Raw genomic sequence first — 20,930 nt, forward strand, 5'->3', positions numbered from 1 at the left:
TGATCTGTATGAACAGTGTGCAAGACAAGCTTTTCACTGTACTTCAGTACATATGACAATAATAAACCAATTTACCAATTTAATAAGTTAAAGGTGTGTGTCTTCTGTGTTTTACATGCAGTAATTGATTTGCACACCAGAGGGAGCATATGAGCTTTCTGTATATGCTGGATTCCAGTTAATTGTGCCATTGGTTAGCTGGAGCAATTGCTTATTTTGGACTACTCTTAAAGAACAAAAACTAATTGAGAAGATAGCCGGGTTCCCTTTGTTTATCTGGGACACGATGCCACTTAATTGGGACAGAGGACTTGTCGAACACTTTCTAACTAGCATCAGTCATGTTCAATTCTGTGGTCATTAGGCACTACACTGTGTTTAGAACAAACAGTTTTTAAATAGTGTCAGTTGCATGTGTCTGTGTTCAAAATGTAGTGATTTTTATCACCGGTAGTTGGCAAGAAATAAGCAGTGGGATAATTGAGAACTGTGGCTTCAAGCATTCAATTTTCGAGATGCCAGAAATGGCTGGGAGTGAAAATGAACTGATTTTACTACTTCAACATGTTAGGAACCACAAAGAATTTGAAAGTATCAAAAATCATCTTGCATGCTACAATGGAAATGAAGATTTGGAGGATGCAATCATTGAAGGCATTGTATGAAGATAGTCCATTATTTGGATTGAGTGTCTACGCTGGTTTTGTTCATTTACAGTCGATCAAGAGAACACAGCAGCGTTCACTGGATGAATTATATCGTCGATAACTATTGGGAGCTAATACAGTTTTATAGTGCTATAGTAGCATTTGTAGTGTTCTAATTTGCTTTGTATTTCATTTTTAAAAAATAGTTTGTTACTGAGTCAAACAGTAGTTTGTCTTTTTTATACATTTTTAACTACTTCCATGAAATTTGGCTAATTGTGTCAGCCACGTAATTGGGCCAACATATACTAGTCCCAATGTGTCCCAGTTAACCAGAATCTGCTGTATGTAAAAGCAGTTCTTTGGATCTTCCATGTATTTATAATCGCAGGGTGCATTGCAATGTGGAATTCCTGCATTTGGTAGCTGTGCTCACAGGAAGGCCATCCTGTGAGCTTTCAGTTCTGTGGTAGCACAGGTGGCAATGCTGTGGCTCAACACCCTCACCATTAGGCAAACCGAATTAGAACCAAATGAATTAAAAGCAAACACACACCCAAAAAAAGAAAACCATTTCATGCAGCATATTCTGAGAGTATAAAATGTGTACTGCAGCAGAATGCTGACAAATCAAGAATAGATCTGGGATTAGTGGAAGGTAATTTCTGGTCTTGTGCTCTCACCCTATCAGAGGTATACCCTTTGTTCTACCTGGTCCTCCCTGCCCTTTCAGAAAATAAAGAATAGCTTATTTTCCCTCTTTCCCAATCCTGACATCTCTTTCCATGGACACTGCCTCACTTGCTGACTGTTTCCATCATTTTCTCTTTTAATTATGAATGGTTTTACAACATTGACCTTGCTTTTAACTATAACCTTAAATAGAGACAAATACTTATTGATTTAGAGATATGGAGGAGATGGATCTTGAGCCAATCATGAAAAATTAGCCTGATGTAGCTGAAGATCCTGTCAGAGGATCATCAATATATCAGCCACGATCAAATAGCAGAGCAGACACAATGAGCTAAATAGCCTAAATCTGCTTCTCTGTCTTGTCTTGTGGAGATACAGCTAGTCCTGAAGGACTGGAAATGAGTCAGCGGTGTGAAACTTTGGGCTTTAGATTGGCATTATGGTGAGTCAGACACAGGTGAGATTATTTGAGAGTAAAACTGGGTGTCTGTCGGTTGAGCTATTCTTGGATGGTGATGCTCTGGACATGCATTACTTTGGATGGACAGTAGAGGGCGATGGAAGGCAAAAGGAGCGTGGGTGTAATGTAATCTCCAGTTAGCAAGTGCAGGAATGATGGGTTCAGCAGTTAATGGGCTGAGGTAAAGTGACAATGGATAGTGTTACAGAGTTGGGAGTAGCGGTCTTTTGACTGATAGGATACAGTGCTGAAGGTCACATTATATGGAATGCTGAAACTGCAAAAATCTGCTTCAGCTGACAGGTTGCAAAAGAGGTGAAAAAATATAAGTGTGGATTCTGTATCATATGCAAACTATAACAGTAGCAGCCTTAACTGTGGTTAACTGGAAGAAATTAAGATTTATCTATATAGACTGTACACCATAAAACTCCCAGGCAGCTGGGTATGATTTTCGGATGGCTTCTGTTAGGTTACACTATAAAAAATGCTGGACGAACTCAGCAGGGCTGGCAGCATCTATGGAGCGGAATAAACAGTCAGCATTTTCTGCAAGGCCCTTCATCATAACTGTTTAGTTTGTCGAGTAGTCCATAATGCCAGCTTCATTGAAGTTAATATCAACACCCATCTGCCTGTTACGCCGTTGCGTTTAGGGCAGCAATGAGGTTTCGCTGTTGTTTCCGTAACTTTTTTTTGACCAATCAGGGTTGTTAGCCCTGAGCTGGTCCATTGAAACTGGAAGACCAGTGCACCACTCTTAGTCTGGACTCTACCCTTTGACCTGTTTGGCATAGGTGACCATACCACAAGTCAAAGCACAAGGCCCTAATTCTAGCCAACATAGCTCTCTGCATCATTGGGACTTGCAAATCTCCAAACCCTATGACAAGACTGTGGTCCTCTTGGAAGTAAAGTTAATACAAGAAACTTAATTTGTTCTTACATAGACAAAAATTTAAAAGAAATATCCTCAATCCATAAATTCTAATCATTCTCTGCAATAATGCATCTGTTCATTCCATACAAGAAACAGTGTGAATTCACTAGTTCTGCTCAGGTAACTTGGTTGCTGGAATGTGAAGTGGCACACACTCTGTCTTCTCAAATAAAACCCAGGCCCCCTCCTGTCTGGATGGATGAGTGATCCACCTGGATATCTTCATGTCAGCACAGACTTCAAGAGCACCTGGATATCATCATAGATGGGGAAATTACTTACTTCAAAGACTCTAATTTAATTTAACAGTTCCACGTGTAACTTTCTTTTGGTTAGTGTTAAGTTTCCAAGAAGTGATGGTACAGAGCAGACACTGAATTCATCAAAGGACCCTAACCATGATCTAATATGGAAAGAAAATACAAGAAGGATAAATTTAATAAAGATTTTGATTTTTCTAATAAATACATTTCTTGATAGTGATCTTCTAATCTTATTGAAGTCTTAATCTTTTTTTTCATCTTAACCTACCTCGAAAACGTTTAAGACCATAAAACATTGGCGCAAAATTAGGCCATTTTTCCCATTGAGTCTGCCCTGTCAGTTCATCATGGTTGATTTATTATCCTTCTCATCACCAATCTCCTGCCTTCTCCCTGTAAACTTTGACACCCTTACTAATCAAGAACGTATCAACCTCTGCCTTAAATATACCCAATGATTCGGCGTCCACAGCCCTGTGCGACAATGAATTCCACAGATTCACTACCCTCTGGCTAAAGAAATTCCTCTTCATCTCTGTTCTAAAAGGACTCCTTTCTATTCTGAGGCTGTGCCCTCTGGTCCTAGATTCTCCCACAATAGGAAACATTCTCTCTACGTCCACGCTGAGCCTTCAAGCATGTACCCTTCCACAGTTGTTTAGCCATCTTTTTCCCATTGTAAGGGGTGTCTTCTGCTGATTGTGCACTATTCAGTTCCATTCACAGTTCCTTAATAAACCAAACAAGACCCAGATATGGACTAATAATTGCTTAGTAATATTTGCAGTATAAAAGCAAATGCAGAATCTCCAATAGGGATAAATTTCAACTTGCTTTTATAATCCATTACATTACCCAACTGACTAGAACCTCATCTAGGCCAACCAAAGTATGTCAGAGGATTAGTGACTCATTCCCTGATACCAAAAGTATTTTCATTGTCTCCTCGGCCTCACAATGGCATTTATAAAGATGAATAGCACAGTAGCATAGCAGTTTGGGCAATCACGATCTGTAAGATCAGGGTTCAATTCCCACCACTGTCTGTAAGGACTTTGTACGTTCTCCCCGTGACCTCATAGGTTTCCTCTGGATGTTCCGGTTTCCTCCCATATTTCAAAATCACACAGGTTAGGGTTAGTAAGTTCTGGGTATTATATGTTTGTGCCAGAAACGTTGCCACACTTGCAGGCTGCCCAGCACAATCCTCACTGATTTGATTTGACGAAAATGACAGATTTCACTGTAAGTTTCGGTGTACATGTGATAAATAATGCAAATCTTTATCTTTGTAAGGTGACAAATAAAGTGAATCCTGACCTTACAAAGACAGAAGTAAGCTTTGTTTCTCACATATACATCGAAACAGTAAAACGTGTTGCTAGGTCACAACATCCATGGTTGACTCTGGCCAATGGAGGTCCTCACTAATTAGAGGCATAGATTTAAAGCATTTGGTTGAGGGATTACAGGAGATTTGAGAAACAATTCTCAATTAAGAGATCTTGAGGTTTGAATCTCAATACCTGAAAGAGTGGCAAAGGCAAAAGATCTCGTCACATTTAAAAACCGCTTAAATAGGTATTCAGTGTGAAGTATTTTGCAATTCCATGGCCCAACAGCCAGAAAGAGGGCATCTGACTGGCTGACTCTCTTTCTGCTCAATTCAGAAGCAAAGAACCAAGTGGCTAATCATAAAACACAAGAGATTCTGCAGATGCTGGAAATCCAGAGTAACACACACAAAATACTGGAGCAGCTCAGCAATCAGACAGCATCTATGGTAATGAGTAAACAGCCAACGTTTTGGGCCGAGACCTGTGGTGTAACATTTTAAACACAAGGTTCTGCAGATGCTGAAAATCTAGAGTAATACATACAGTGTGCTGGGGTCTCAGCCCAAAACGTTGACTCTTTATTCCTCTCTACTGATGCTGCCTGACTCACTGAGTTCCTCCGGAATTTTTGTCTGTAACTATGCCTGAAATTGACAATTTTACTATCAAGTTTCTTGTTTAAATTTTATTAGTGTTCTATTCTCAAGGGTGTCTTGTTTTACATCATTTAGGTGTGGGCTAGTAGCTTTCTTCCTAATGAACCAAGATTAGCTGATCGGACACAACGAGACTATTTCAACAGCCATGGAGTGCCAATGCTAGTGGAGTATGCAAAATTAGAGTCTCAAAAGAAGGTTTGTTGCACATTTCTTTCTTGGATTTGATGTTTATTCATGAAATAAATGTTGACTGTTCTTTTTCTTCATGTTAAATCCAAAGGAATTTGCCCTGTGATAACACAGATTGAGTAAGGGCCCAGAGAAGTGCAAGCTTTCATCCCTTGAAAATGGGCATTATGTTCTGATTTAACAGTGCTTGTAAACTATTGTACTCACTTTGCTATTAGTGTTTGCAGGCGCGTCACAATTTACCTCAGATGTTCCTTCTCAGCATGTGTGCGTGCCGACCAAAGCACAAGATGCTGTAACCATCTGAAATGGGCCTTTTGATTACTTTGCTTTCAATTTCTGCTTTATATAGCAATCCTTCAGTAAAGTACAAAAATATTGGATATTTAGTTATCTATATAATGTATTATAAGTATATTATATTTACAATACCATGCAAAAGTCTTATATATTTATATATACATATGTATAATTCAGGTTCCTAAGCATTTTGCACAGTACTATATTTATCAACACAGAGTAGAGAGCGAGTTGGTAAATCTGGCGGGATTAAGAGATGTTGGGAATGGTGAGGGTAGAGTGCTGTGGGGGTGGGGGTTATGGGACAGGTGGCAGAGAAGGAGTGCTGGGACAGTGGTGGGGGAGGTAGGGCAGGTACAGACACACCCAGCCCTGAGATACTATGCAAGGTCACTTGATTCCAAACAATTGGTCTTTTGGTTATTATAGAATGTCTCTCTGGTGCTTTCTGTTCCCTCCCCTCTCCCTTCCCCCTTTTCCAACCATGATTCCTCTCTCCCTGCCCCCTTCTCACACTCAGTCCACAATAGAGACACATATCAGAATCAGGTTTGTCCTCACTCACATATGTCATGAAATTTGTGGTTTTTTTTCAGTAGTACAGTGCAGTACGTAAAAAGAGCACAGTATTGCGCAAAGGGCTTAGGTACCCTTGCGATAGAGCCTATAAAAAGTATTTCCCCCTCCCAAGAAGTTTTCATGTTTTATTATTTTACAACATTGAATCACAGTGGATTTAATTTGGCTTTTTTAACACTGATCAGCAGAAAAAGACTCTTTTGTGTCTAAGTGAAAACAGATCTCCACAAAGTGATCTAAATTAATTACAAATATAAAACACAAAATATTGCTTGCACCCCGTTCAAGTCAGTATTTAGTAGATGCACCTTTGGTAGCAATTACAGCCTGTGTAGATAGGCTCTATCAGCTCTGCAATTTTTCCCTGTTCTTCTTCACAAAACTACTCAAGCTCCTGTCAGATTGCATGGGGATCGTGAGTGAACTACCCTTTTCAAGTCCAGCCACAAATTCTCAATTGGATTGAGGTCTAGACTCTGACTTGGCCACTCCAGGACATTAGTTTTGTCGTTTTAAGCCATTCCTGTGTAGCTTTGGCTTTATGCTTGGAGTCATTGTCTTGCTGGAAAACAGATCTTCACCAAAGTCACAGTTCTCTTGCAATCAGGTTTTCCTCCAGGATTTCCCTGTTATTTTGCTGCATTCATTTTACCCTCTACCTTCACAAGCCTTCCAGGGCCTGTTGCAGTGAAGCATCCCCACAGCATGATGCAGTCACCACTGTGCTTCACGGTAGGGATGGTGTGTTTTTGATGATGTGCAGTGTTTGGCTTGTGCCAAACATAGCATTTAGTCTGATGGCCAAAAAGCTCAGTTTTGGTTTCATTGGATCATAGAACCTTCCAGCTGACTTCAACGTCTCCCTCATGCCTTCTGGCAAACTCTGGCCAAGATTTCATATGAGCTTTTTTCAGCAACGGCTTTCTCTTTGCCACTCTCCCATAAAGTTGTGACTGGTGAAGAATCCGGGCAACAGTTGTTGTATGCGCAGCCTCTCCCATCTCAGCCACTGAAGCTTGTAACTCCTCCAGGGCTGTCACAGGTCTCTTGGTGGCCTCCCTCACTAGTCCCTTTCTTGCAAGGCCACCTAGTTTTTGAAGACTTCCTGCTCTAGGCAGATTTACAGTTGTGCCATGTTCTTTCCATTTCTTGATGATTGACAACTGTATTCCAAGGGATATTCAGTGACTTGAAAATGTTCTTGCATCCATCTCCTGATTTGTGCTTTTCAATAACATTTTCGCAGAGTTGCTTCGAGTGATCATTTTTCTTCATGGTGTAGTTTTTGCCAGGATATTGATTCACTAGCAGTTGGACCTTCCAGATACAAGTGTATTTTTACTACAATCAATTGAAACACCTTGACTGCACACGGTGATCTCCATTTAACTGATTATATGACTCCTAAAACCAATTGGCTGCATCAGTGATGATTTGGTGTGTTATATTAAAGTGCCTAGGACTTTTGCACAGTACTGTATCTACATACATTAGACAGGGGGCCCTCTTCTTGTTATTACCATCACAGAGGAGGTACAGGAGCCTGAAGACCCACACTCAGCATTTTAAGAACAACTTCCTCCCCTCTGCCATCGGATTTCTCAATGGCCCATAAACATTTACAGGAATTCAACAGGTCAGGCAGCATCCATGGAGGGGTATGAACAGTCAACATTTCAGGCCAGCATTTTGTGCATGTTGCTAAAGATTTCCAGTGTTTTTGTAACTTATAATCATTTTTATGTCTTGCACTGAGCCGAGAATCGAAAGGATAGAGTGGACGTGAAGTGGATAGTTCTAATTGTGGGGGAGGGGACCAGAGGGCACAACCTCAAAATAGAAAGACATCCCTTTAGAACAGAGGTAAGGAGGAATTTCTTTAGCCAGGGTGTGGTGAATCTGTTGAATTCATTGCCACAGATGGCTGTGCAAGCCAAGCCTTCCTGTATATTTACAGCAGAGGTTGATAGGTTCTTGATTAGTAAAGGTGCCAAAATTGATGGGGAGATGGCAGGAGCATTGGGCTGAGAGAGAAAATAAATCAGCTATGATTGAATGGCAGATTTGACTCGATGGGCTGAATGGCCTCAGTCTGCTCATATGGTCTTATGATGCAACCAGATAAAGAGCTAATTCTGAGGCAGTGTTACTTTATTACTTCTCAGCTTTTACACCATAAAACAAAGGAGCAGAAGTCAGCCATTCGGCCCATTAAGTCTGCTCCGCCATTTTATCATGAGCTGATCCATTCTCGCATTTAGTCCCACTCCCCCGCCTTCTCACCATAACCTTTGATGCCCTGGCTACTCAGGTACCTATCAATCTCTGCCTTAAATACACCCAATGACTTGGCCTGCACTGCTCCCGTGGCAACAACCATAGATTCACTACCCTCTGGCTAAAAAAATTTCTTTGCAACTCTGTTCTGAAAGGGCACCCATCAATCATTAAGTCATGCCCTCTCATACTAGACTCCCCCATCATGGGAAACAGTTTTGCCACATCCACTCTGTCCATGCCTTTCAACATTCGATATGTTTCTATGAGGTCCCCCCTCATTCTTCTAAACTCCAAGGAATACAGTCCAATAGCAGACAAACGTTCCTCATATGTTAACCCTCTCATTCCCGGAATCATTCTAGTGAATCTTCACTGAACCCTCTCCAATGTCAGCACATCCTTTCTTAAATAAGGAGACCAAAACTGCCCACAGTACTCCAAGTGCGGGCTTACCGGTGCCTGCTGACTGGTGTTACTGACGTTATTGAGTGGTACTGACTTATCTTGGCTTATGCGTATGTGAATATCAGATACTATCTGCTTTTTATAACAAGAAATTGCTTCTATACTATGGCTACATTGATAAACTAATTAACTTCTAACTTTCTTCATCATAACCTAGCTATTCACTGATGTGAAGTCCAGATTTCGCACCCAAAGTGCCTGTTGGAAACTGGCCTGTGCTCAGTCAGGAGTTAAGTACTAATTAGAGTAGACTGATTACTTCTCTAATTGGATAATGGTTTTTCTCTCTAAACCAGCTGGCAACGATGTAATGTGTTCATCTGATCCACTCACTTAGCTCAATTTTCGCAGCAGAAATAACATCGTTATGATAACCCGGTGGATGGCTCAACACATGTTGGTCATGACTGTAGTCCAGTTTTAACGGGCAATATGAAAAGTGCATGAAGTACAGAGTCACAGAGCATTACAGCACAGGGACAAGCTCTTCAGCCCATCTAGTTCCTGCCAAACTGTTATTCCGTCTGGACCCATTGACCCGCACTGGATCATAGCCCTCCCATATAGAGGACTCATTTACCCTCATGTCCTCAGTTGACTGCAGAAAAGCAAAGTAACATTTCACCCAACAGGATGCTTTATTTCCTTAATGAAATTTCAGGTAGAAAGTTGAGCTTGTAGCAAGGTTACAGTCTATCAAAGAAAACAATTATGAATGCATGTAGTGGTTCATGAATGCAAATCATAAACACAGGAGATTCTGCAGGTGCTGGAAATGCAGAGCAACATGCACAGAGTGCTGGAGGAGCTCAGCAGGTCAGGCAGCATCTATGGAGAGGAGTAAACGATCTAGGTTTTGGACCGACACCCGTCACCAGTCCTGATGAAGGATTGACATGCACTTAATGTTTTGGGACAGCTTTTTATATATATCTTTTTATAGCTTATAGTATATTTTATGTATTGCACTGTAATCCTGCTGCAAAACGACAAAATTCACAACATACAGCATTTATATATGTATATATGTGAGAGATGAGGGAGGAGAAGATGGTGGCGTGACACAGCGGGTGTGGCCGTTCCGAATGAATATCGATATGTGTACTAGGGGCCGTGCACAATCCGGATTTGATGGCGACAGCTGTGAGAAGCGCAGAGGAACATCTGGAGAAACTTCTGAAATGCCTGCTTCGCTGCCGCTGCTACTGTGCGATCGGGAATCTCCGGAGGGGAAGGTCCCGAATCCTCGGCTTTGCGTATCGCCTGTTGCCGGGGCCGGGGTTGAGACGCTCGGCAGAGATGGCGCTCGGTGCTTCGGTGACAGAGAGCTGGTCGGAGGCTCGGAGTTTTTCGGACGGACTCGGAGTCGGACTGTGGTTGGATGCTTCCGGGATGCTGCACCGGCAAGTTTGCGGCGCTGGAGGTTTACCGTCTGCGTGAGATGATGGGACTTTCAAGAGACTCTGAGATTTTTACTGTGCCATGGTCTGTTCTTATCAAATTACGGTAATGCTTTGCACTGTTGTAACTATATGTTATAATTATGTGGTTTTTGTTAGTTTTTAAGTCGGTTTGTTATGTGTTTTCGTGATATCATTCTGGAAAAACATTTTTATCATTTGTTCATGCATTACTATATGACAATAAAAGGGGACTGTGTGTCCTCATAATCATAATAATATACATATTTATATATTTTGTTCACACACACACACACACACACACACGCGCGCGCGCTATCCCAGGATTGGATGTTCTTTGTGAGCAGGAGACATGAGGGTTGGTGAGTCAGTGAGCCTGGAGCTCAGGGCCTGGAGTTTTGTGTTCCATCAATGGCTAGTCCAGTGGTCAGTAACGAAGATCGAAGCCCAAAGGGTGATTGGAAGTCTGAAATTCAAAGCCCTGTGGCAGGAGACTGGAGGCCCTGAGGCCCGTCCTGGGCTTGGGGGACTGTCCATGTGTGTGGCTGGGTGAGAGAGAGGAAAGGGGCTTGTTGTTTTGTTGAGTGTCGTGTTCTACGTTCAGCTGAATAGTGTGGTCATGCTGTGTTGGCGCTGAAATGTGTGGTGACACTTGCAGACTGCCCCACACATCTTTAGGTGTGTTTGATGTTAACACAAACACCACATTTCACTGTACTGTATGTTTCCACGGACGTGATAAATAATTAAATCTAAATCTGAACACATAAATGAGTCAATAAAGAGTCAATATGTTGAAACTTGTGGCAAGATTAATGGTGCCTTTTTATTTTTGCGAGGTTGGAGCAATATAAACTGTCTAGTAACTTAGGATGGGGTATCACTTCCTCTCTATAAATTGCTGTCTGATTTACTCACTAATTATGGTGTGCTCTTTAATCTGTGATATGAAATCCAGACTTAGTTCCCAAAGTGCAGACCCATTATAGTTCTGTGCTCAGTCAGAAACAGCTAACAAAGTGGAACGGACAGATTATGTCTGTAATTGGGTACCTTGTAACCTTGCTCATTGTTTGACTTTGCTGCTGAAATGCAAGAATGCTTTTCCCTTGGAAACAAAATCCTCTAAAGGCTTACTGATGGAATGCATGCCTTCTGCTTCTCACAGTCAAAGGAGGAGATATTGCAGCTCTATGAAACTCTGGTTAGACCACACTTGGAGTATTATGTTCAGTTCTGGAAACTTTAGAGAGGGTGCAGAGGAGATTTACCAGGATGCTACTTGGATTAGAGGGCATGTCTTATGAGGAAAGGTTGAGTGAGCTAGGGCTTTTCTCTTTGGAGTGAAGGAGGATGAAAGGTGACTTGATTGAAGTGTATAAGATGTTAAGAGGCATTGATAGAATGGACAGCTGGCGCCTTTTTCCCAGGGGAGATATGGCTAACATGGGAGGGCATAATTTGAGGGTGATTGGAGGAAAGTACAGGGGGATACCAGAGCTAGGTATTTTACTCACTGATAGGTGGGTGAAACACAAGTTGGTGGCAGAGTGAGATATATTAGGAATATTTAAGAGACTCTTGGATAGACACATGGGTGAAAAGAAAATGGACGGCTATGTGGGAGGGCAGCATTAGATTGATCTTGGAATAGGTTAAAAAGTTGGTACAGTTGGCCCTCCGTATCCGCGGATTCAACCAACCGCGGATCGGGATAGGAAAAAACCCCCAGAAGTTCTCTCTCCAGCACTCGTTGTTTGAGAATATACAGACATTTTTTTTCCTGTCATTATTCCCTGAACAATACAGTATAACAGCTATTAACATAGCATTTACATTGTATTAGGTATTATAAGTAATCTAGAGATGATTTAAAGTATACGGGAGGATGTGCGTAGATTATAAGCAAATACTACGCCATTTTATAAACAGGACTTGAGCATCCGTGGAGGGGTCCTGGAACCTAACCCCCGCGGATACAGAGGGCTGACTGTACCACATTGTGGGCTAAAGGACCTGGACTGTGCTGTACTCTTCTATGTTCTACATTACTGATCCAAGGTTGAATCCAAGGTTTTCTTCATTTGCTTTTTCACCAGGCACGTGAATATTTTTTTTCATTTACGGGATGTGGGCATTGCCAGCTAAGCCAACATTTGTTGCCCATCCCTAGTTGCCCTTGAGAAGGTGATGATGAGCTGCCTTCTTGAACCGCTGCAGTCCCTGAGGTGTAGGTACATTCACAGTGCTGTTAGAGAGGGAATTTCATGATTTTTACTGAGCGACAATGAAGGAAAGGCAATATATTTCCAAGTAGTGGTGTTCCCAGATATCTGTTGTTCTTGTCCTTCTAGATGGTAGTGGCCGTGGGTCTGGAAGGTGTTGTCTTTGGAACTTTGGTATGCTGTTGCAGTGCATCTTGTAGATAGTACACACTGCTGCAACTGTTCGTCAATGGTGGAGGGGACTGGATACTTGTGGAAGGGGTACCAGTCAAGTGGGCTGCCTTGTACTGGATGGTGTCAAGCTTCCTGAGTGTTGATGGAGCTGCACTCATCCATCGATGGAATCCAAACTGGGCATCGTAAGCAGGTTATTGCTGAGTAAGTGCTGCACAATAGCACTGTTGATCACCCCTTCCATTACTTTGCCGGTGATTGAGAATAGGCTGATAGGGTGGTAATTGGTTGGGTTGGACTTACCCTGTTTCTTGTGTACAGGACATACCTGGGCAATTGTCCACATTGCCGGGTAGATACCAGTGTTGTAGCTGTACTGGAATAGCTTGGCTAGTGCCGCGGTGATTTTTGGAGCACAAGTCTTCAGGACTACTGCCGGGATTTTGTCTGGGTCCATAGCCTTCGCAGTATCCAGTACTTTCAGCCATTTCTTGATATCACATGGAGTGAATTGGATTGGCTGCATACTGATATCTGGGATGCTGGGGACTTCTGGAGGAGGCCAAGCTGGATCATCTACTCAACACTTCTGACTGAAGATTGTTGCAAGTGCCTCAGCCTTATCTTTTGCAGAGGTGTGCTGGGCTCCTCTATCACTGAGGATGGGGATATCTGTGGAGCCTCCTCCTCCAGTGAGCTGTTTGACTGTCCACCACCATTCACGGCTGGATGTGGCAGGAATACAGAGCTTAGATCTGATCTGTTGGTTGTGGGACCACTTAGCTTTGTCCATTACTTGCCGCTTATGGTTTTTGGCATACAAGTATCCTGTATTGTGGCTTCACCAGGGTGACACCTCATACTGAGGTATGCCTGGTGTTGTTCTCGGCATGCCCTCCTGCACTCTTCATTGAACCAGGGTTGATCCCCTGGCCTGGTGGTAATGTTAGAGTGGGGGATATGCCGGGCCATGAGGTTACAGATTGTAGTTGAGTACGATTCTGCTGCTGCTGATGGTCCACAGCGCATCATAGACGCCCAGTCTTGGGATGCTAGATCTGTTCAAAGTCTATCCCGTTTAGCACGGTGGTAGTGCCACACAACTTTTCTTCAATCTGGAGATGGGACTTCGTCTCCACAAATACTGTGCAGTGGTCACTTGTACCAGTGCTGTCATGGATAGATGTTTCCATGGCAGCCAGGCTGGTGTAGTGTTCATTGGCTATAAACCCAGCAGGTTTTGCAGACACTGGAAATCTTGAGCAATATACGCAAAATGCTGGTGAGAATGAGGTCGAGTGTGTTTTTCCCTCTTGTTAGCTCCCTCACCACCTGCTGTAGTCCCAGTCCAGTGGCTTTGTCCAGTAGGACCTGACCAGCTCGGTCTATGGTGTTACTACTGTTACGAGAATACACATAAAATTAAGATGTTTGCTGGCCTGGGCTAGCATCAGTGGCATCAGCAGTTGGTCTGCCACCTGCCCTCAGGGGAAGGAGAGATAAGGAACAATGGAGCAGCGTCTGGAGATGTGTAATGAAGGGATGTGGGAGGAAGAGCTGTCTGGAGCGGCTCCCCCCTTTGAACCCTGAACTGTTTGAAGTGATGGACAGGCGATACCCCAGCAGGGGGATAAAAAGGGACAGGTTCGCTAAGACAGACACACACGCCACCCGAGGTAACAAGACCCTGGAAGCGGTGCGCCTCTCACGAGTGGGTGAGAAGTGTCAGACAACGACAAGGGTGGAAAGGTACGATCAGCGGGAACCCGGTGTGTGTCCGCCCTTGCCTGGGTGCCGGGTTCACTGCAGAGGATCGACCGCATCTGGAGGAGGGGTCACAGTCGGTGACCTCAGGTGACATCACCAAGGACCCGCCCAAAAGCTGTTTGTGAGCCATCTCGCTGGTCTGTGAGTGAAGCCGTTCTGAATGATGAGTTGTTCCTATTCTATCTCTCTCTTCCCCCACGTTGTCCACCGCCATGGCAACGATTACTGCGAACTGAACTACTAACTGGACTGAACTTTGAGTCATTTTGAAATTGGTCATTTACCCCTAGACAACGATAGAGCTTGATTGATGCTGTTATCTTACTTCTGTGCACATGTGTGTTTATCATCACTGAACTGTTGCATTTATTATCCTTTCGATTACTGTGTTGCTTGTTTCTTTAATAAAACTTTCTTAGTTCTAGTACTCCAGACTCCAACTGAGTGATCCATTTCTGCTGGTGTGGCAACCCAGTTACGGGGTACGTAACATAAGTGGGGTTCTCGTCCGCGATTTTGAACGCTAAATTTGGGACGGAGTAAATTGATTGGGTTAAAATTCCCGAAAGAAAGAAAAGACAAACAGCAGAAATGGAGGTTGAGGAATTTATAAAGGCGCCGACCTTGGAGGCATTAGAGGATGCCAGGAAATCGGAATTGATAGCTGTGGCCAAATGGGTGAATCTTGCCAAGGTGAAGTCGACAATGAGGAGAGAGGAGATACACAGAGCTATTGTAGAGCACTATGTATCTAAAGGTGTGTTTCCCCAAGGTGAGCTGGGGGAGGTGTCTATTGAAAAACCTGCTGGAGACGCAGTACAGGTACAGCTTGAAAAACTGAGACTCGAGCACGAGTTCCGGGTACGGCAGTTAGAACACGAAGAGAAGCAGTTAGAAAGGCAGGAGAGAGAGTTAGAAAGGCGGGAGAAAGAGAGAGAGTTAGAAAGGCGGGAGAGAGAGAAAGAGTTAGAAAGGCAAGAGAGAGAAAGACAGTTGGAGAGAGAAGAGAGAGAGAGGGACAGACAGTTGGAGAGAGAGGAGAAACAGAGGGAAAGGGAATTTGAGCTGGAGAAGTTAAAGATAAGGGCCGAGCAGGGGCTCGTGCCGAACCAAGGTGGAGGGTTCCGGGCGACCCAGGAGGTTAGGCTGGTTCCCCCATTTGACGATACCGATGTGGATCGGTACTTTCTCCACTTCGAAAAGGTGGCTATAAGTCAGGAATGGCCGAGGGATAAGTGGGTTGTTTTACTTCAGAGTGTACTGAAAGGGAAGGCCCAACAAGCTTACTCCGCTTTATCCGCGGAAGATGCCCAGAAGTATGAGGTGGTGAAGGAGGCCATCCTCAGGATTTATGAGTTGGTCCCGGAGGCATACCGGCAGAGGTTCCGGAATGCGAGGAAGCGGTGGGACCGCACGTATTTGGAGTTTGCTCGCGAGATGCAAACATATTGTGAGCGTTGGTGCGCCTCGAAAGGGGTAGAGGGGGATTATGACAGACTGCTACAACTGATTCTGATTGAGCAGTTTAAAGGTTGTGTCCCTGAGGGTATGAGACCCTACCTCGATGAGAAAGAGGCAGCCACGTTAGCCGCAACTGCTAAGTTAGCGGATGAGTATGCGTTGACGCATAAAATGAAGTTTGCCCCGAGTAAAGGCTACCAGAAGGGTAGTCAGGACGGCGGGGAGAGTCCGCCGGAAAAGTCAGAAAGTAAGCCGGGGACTAGTGAAAAGGATAAGGTAGACCGGGAGCAGTCTGGTAGGAAGTCTCCTGGGGTCGTCTGTTATAATTGTGGGAAAGTCGGACACTTTGCGTCCAGGTGCTTTGCCCCAAGGAAGGAGACGGGGAAAGGAAAAGCGGAAATTTTGAATGGCTGTATCGAGCTGTTAAGCGAACCGCTAGGGAAGGACAGGTCTGAAAAAGTCCAGGAAGGGCGCGAGAGGTTTATCTCGGCCGGACTGGTGTCAGTGAAGGAGAGGTTAAAACCAGTTCCAGTGCGGATCTGGAGAGACACGGGAGCGTGTCAGTCACTAATACTGAAGAGTGTATTAGAGTTTAGCTCAGAGACCCAGACTGGGGAGGTAGAGGTCAAAGGTGTTGGGGAAGGGACAGAGTCAGTCCCTTTGCACCAGATACACTTACAGAGCAACCTGGTCTCTGGAGTAGTCACGATCGGGGTGAGGTCCGAATTACCAATGAAAGACGTGGAAGTCTTGCTCGGTAATGACATCGCCGGAGGAATCGTGTTCCCAGTCGTGAGATTGACGGGTCAGCCTGCCAGCATGGAGGCCCCGCCCGCGATGGTGAATTTGGCTGAAACATTTCTGCCAACCTTGTATGAGACAGGGTGTAGTGAGATAAGAGGTAGTGAGGGAGCTGGGACGGACGTAGCAGTAGCCAGGAAAGAATTTGTGCAGACGCAGGAGCGAGACGAGGGGCTGATGGTTTTTGCCGAGACCGCTCTCTCTGACACAGCCTTGACAAGCTATTGTGCGGATGAGGAAGTGCTAAGGAAGAAAGGGAAATCAAGTACAGCATCCGCAGATGAGGAGTGGGGGGTGGTGCAAAAGAGTTATGGGGATGAGGTTTTTAACATGGCCCACGAGGTACCCCCCGGTGGACATTTTGCGGTGCTGGAGGAAACAGTTGGTGGAATCATGAAAGAGATTTACCGGCTGCCCAGGGGGAAAAATGTTATTGACCATGACCGACGCGAACTGAGACGGTCACCGGCTTTTGATATGCTAACAAACCTAGTCGGTGTTAGCGTGGAAATCAATGAAGCTAGGGGCCCCCTGTTAAGAGAAAAGAACCATTTTGAAAAGATTAGGATGGGATCGGTCAGATGGGAGAAGGCTATTGTTTTGGCCAGGTCTACTGATAAGGTCTCTCCCTTAATCCCCGAAGGAGTAATTAAACGACTCGCACCCATGTGTTTGATTGTCCCGAGGAAATGCAAAGAACTGGGACGTTGGGCGATTGTGGTTACAATAGGGCAGCCAAGTAAACAACACCCATATTTTTTGAGTAATTCAGTGACTAAAGGGCTGATGAACACAGAGGTGTGTATTGGCAATTTAATACGGCTGTCTGAAGCCAGCTTGATAGTGAACCTTGAAAAAAATGAATTCGGCCACACGAGAGTCACTTACCTGGGAATTGTGGTGACACAGGGGCAGCTGGCAGTGATGCAAGCTACAGTGCAGGCTATCGCTGACCTCCCAACCCCGACAGACAAGAGGGCCCTCAGAAGGCTTTTGGAGATGGTGGGGTACTGCAGGAAGTTTTGCAATAACTCTGCGGTCAATACCCGTCCCCCTCCTACTAAGCCCTTGCGAGAGAAAATTGAGTCGGAATGGGACGACCCTTGTTGTTGTGGTCCGGGACAAAACCAAATGAGAGGTTACATTGGTCGCAATTCATCAGTGTTTTTGGCCACTATGAAGTTTGCTGAGTTGGAGCCTGGTCTAAGGAGTTATTAATAACACGTGTAAAAGGAACAGAAAATGTGATGACTGTCTGTCAAGGTGTTGACAGCTTCAAATTCTCTGTATTAGCTAAATAACTGTTAAAGATGTATATTGTGTATGTATCAGATAATGTAGTCATGTTTGTAATTTTTACCTCCCGGTAAAAATCCTTAAAGGGGGGAAGTGTTACGAGAATACACATAAAATTAAGATGTTTGCTGGCCTGGGCTAGCATCAGTGGCATCAGCAGTTGGTCTGCCACCTGCCCTCAGGGGAAGGAGAGATAAGGAACAATGGAGCAGCGTCTGGAGATGTGTAATGAAGGGATGTGGGAGGAAGAGCTGTCTGGAGCGGCTCCCCCCTTTGAACCCTGAACTGTTTGAAGTGATGGACAGGCGATACCCCAGCAGGGGGATAAAAAGGGACAGGTTCGCTAAGACAGACACACACGCCACCCGAGGTAACAAGACCCTGGAAGCGGTGCGCCTCTCACGAGTGGGTGAGAAGTGTCAGACAACGACAAGGGTGGAAAGGTACGATCAGCGGGAACCCGGTGTGTGTCCGCCCTTGCCTGGGTGCCGGGTTCACTGCAGAGGATCGACCGCATCTGGAGGAGGGGTCACAGTCGGTGACCTCAGGTGACATCACCAAGGACCCGCCCAAAAGCTGTTTGTGAGCCATCTCGCTGGTCTGTGAGTGAAGCCGTTCTGAATGATGAGTTGTTCCTATTCTATCTCTCTCTTCCCCCACGTTGTCCACCGCCATGGCAACGATTACTGCGAACTGAACTACTAACTGGACTGAACTTTGAGTCATTTTGAAATTGGTCATTTACCCCTAGACAACGATAGAGCTTGATTGATGCTGTTATCTTACTTCTGTGCACATGTGTGTTTATCATCACTGAACTGTTGCATTTATTATCCTTTCGATTACTGTGTTGCTTGTTTCTTTAATAAAACTTTCTTAGTTCTAGTACTCCAGACTCCAACTGAGTGATCCATTTCTGCTGGTGTGGCAACCCAGTTACGGGGTACGTAACACTACCAAGCCACTCTTGGTGATGGACATTGAAGTCCCCCACCCAGAGTACATTCTCTGCCCTTGCCACCCTCAGTGCCTCCTCCAAGCGCTGCTCAACATGGAGAAGTACTGATTCATCAGCTGAGGGAGGATGGTACGTGGTAATCAGCAGGAGGTTTCCTTGCCTGTTGCCCATGTTAAACCTGGAGCCATGGGACTTCATTGAGTTGATGTTGAGAGTTTCCAGGGCAACTCCCTCTCTATTATATGCCACTGTGCTGTCACCTCTGCTAAGCCTGTCCTGCTGCTGAGACAGTCCAACCCAGGAGCAGTGATGGTGGAGTCTGGAATATTAACTAAGTTATGATTCTGTCAGTACAACTATGTCAGGCTGTTTCTTGACCAGTCTGTGAGACATCTCTCCCAACTTTGGCACAGGTCCCCAGATGTTAGTAAGGAGGACTTTGCAGGGTCGACAGGGCTGGTTTTTCCATTGTCGTTTCCAGTGCCAAGAACGATGTCAGGATGTCCGTCTGGGTTCATTCCTTACTATTTTCTTTTTAGCGGTTGGATACAACTGAATGGCTTGCTAGGCCATTTCAGAGGGCATTGGAGAGTCAACCACGTTGCTGTGGGTCTGGAGTCACATATAGCCCTGACCAAGTAAGGACGGCAAGGTTCCTCTCCTAAAGGACGTTAGTGAACCAGATGGGTTTTTACAACAGTTGATGTGGTTTCATGATCATTTTTATTGAATTCAAATTCATTCTCTGCCATGGTTGTCATGATCCAGATCGGGTTCACTTTAAATTTACTTTGTTTGTGTTACGATCTGGACCGTTGACTCCTTGTTTCCCTTTAATTCCCTGTTTTCCTTTGTCCCTCGGGCTTGGTGATTAAAGGTAATTTACTCTCGACTGAACCGGCAGTTTATAAGTCTCCAACTTTCAGCCATTCGGGGCAAGAGCGTTAACGAAGTCACCGAAGCTAGTGCGAGCCAATGTCATCTGGCCAGAGCCAACTAAGTTTCTTGTCGAAGCAATCCTAGTCTCCTCCCGAAGCAAGTGCCAGCAAGCCGCCTTCCCTTGCCAGAGCGGGTCCGTCAAAGTTAACCCGCGGGGTGAGTCAAGAGCTCGCCGCTGCTTGGAGCATACTTGTGTCCAGTTATAGTACTGTCTATCATTGTGTGGCCTCCGTATCCATGTCCTGTGTCGAAAAGGGGTCCCGGCCCTGTACCCTGGAAGGGTCCTGACCCTGTGTCAAGAAGGGTCCTGAGGAGTCCTGTGTCTAAGGAGGATTCCCGGCTCAGTGTTTTATGTCCTGTGTCTGAGTCTGTCCCGTGAGTAAGAAGAGTCCCGGCTCCATATACTGTGTTGAAGGAGGAGTCCCGGCTCAGTGTTCTGTGCCCTGTGTCTGAGTTCCAAGTCCATGCTCCGAGTTCCAAGTACCAAGTCCATGTCTGGGTCCTGAGGTTCAAGGTTCAAGTATCAAGTCCAGGCTCCGGGGTTCAAGTATTAAGTTCTGGCTCCGAGGTCCGTGTTCCGAGTCCTGGCTCCGGGGTCCGTGTTCCTCCTGGCTCCAGGGTCCGTGCTTCGAGTCCCGGCTCCGGGGTGCGTGCTCCGAGTCCCGGCTCCGGGGACCGTGCTCCGAGTCCCGGCTCCGGGGACCGTGCTCCGAGTCCCGGCTCCGGGGTGCGTGCTCCGAGTCCCGGCTCCGGGGTGCGTGCTCCGAGTCCCGGCTCCGGGGTGCGTGCTCCGAGTCCCGGCTCCGGGGTGCGTGCTCCGAGTCCCGGCTCCGGGGTGCGTGCTCCGAGTCCCGGCTCCGGGGTCCGTGTTCCGAGTCCTGGCTCCGAGGTTCAAGGGCTTTACTCTTTGGAGAGAAGGAGGATGAGAGGAGACATGATAGAGGTGTACAAGATAATAAGAGGAATAGAGAGTGGATAGCCAGCGCCTCTTCCCCAGGGCACCACTGCCCAATACAAGAGGACATGGCTTTAAGGTAAGGGGTAGGAAGTTCAAGGAGGATATTAGAGGAAGG

At 45.2% G+C, this 20,930-nt stretch overlaps 1 protein-coding gene across 1 annotated transcript in view; it reads left to right on the top strand.

Annotated features, from left to right (window-relative positions):
- Positions 1 to 20,930, top strand: part of galt (galactose-1-phosphate uridylyltransferase) — a 90,983-nt gene that overhangs the window by 51,223 nt on the left and 18,830 nt on the right. Inside the window, exon 7 of the mRNA XM_063042066.1 lies at positions 5,075 to 5,197. Within this exon, the coding sequence (XP_062898136.1) occupies positions 5,075 to 5,197 (123 nt within the window). The remainder of the gene's footprint in view (positions 1 to 5,074; positions 5,198 to 20,930) is intronic.

The sequence above is a fragment of the Mobula hypostoma genome, chromosome 3 (assembly GCF_963921235.1).
Source record: "Mobula hypostoma chromosome 3, sMobHyp1.1, whole genome shotgun sequence".
Lineage (NCBI taxonomy): Eukaryota > Metazoa > Chordata > Chondrichthyes > Myliobatiformes > Myliobatidae > Mobula > Mobula hypostoma.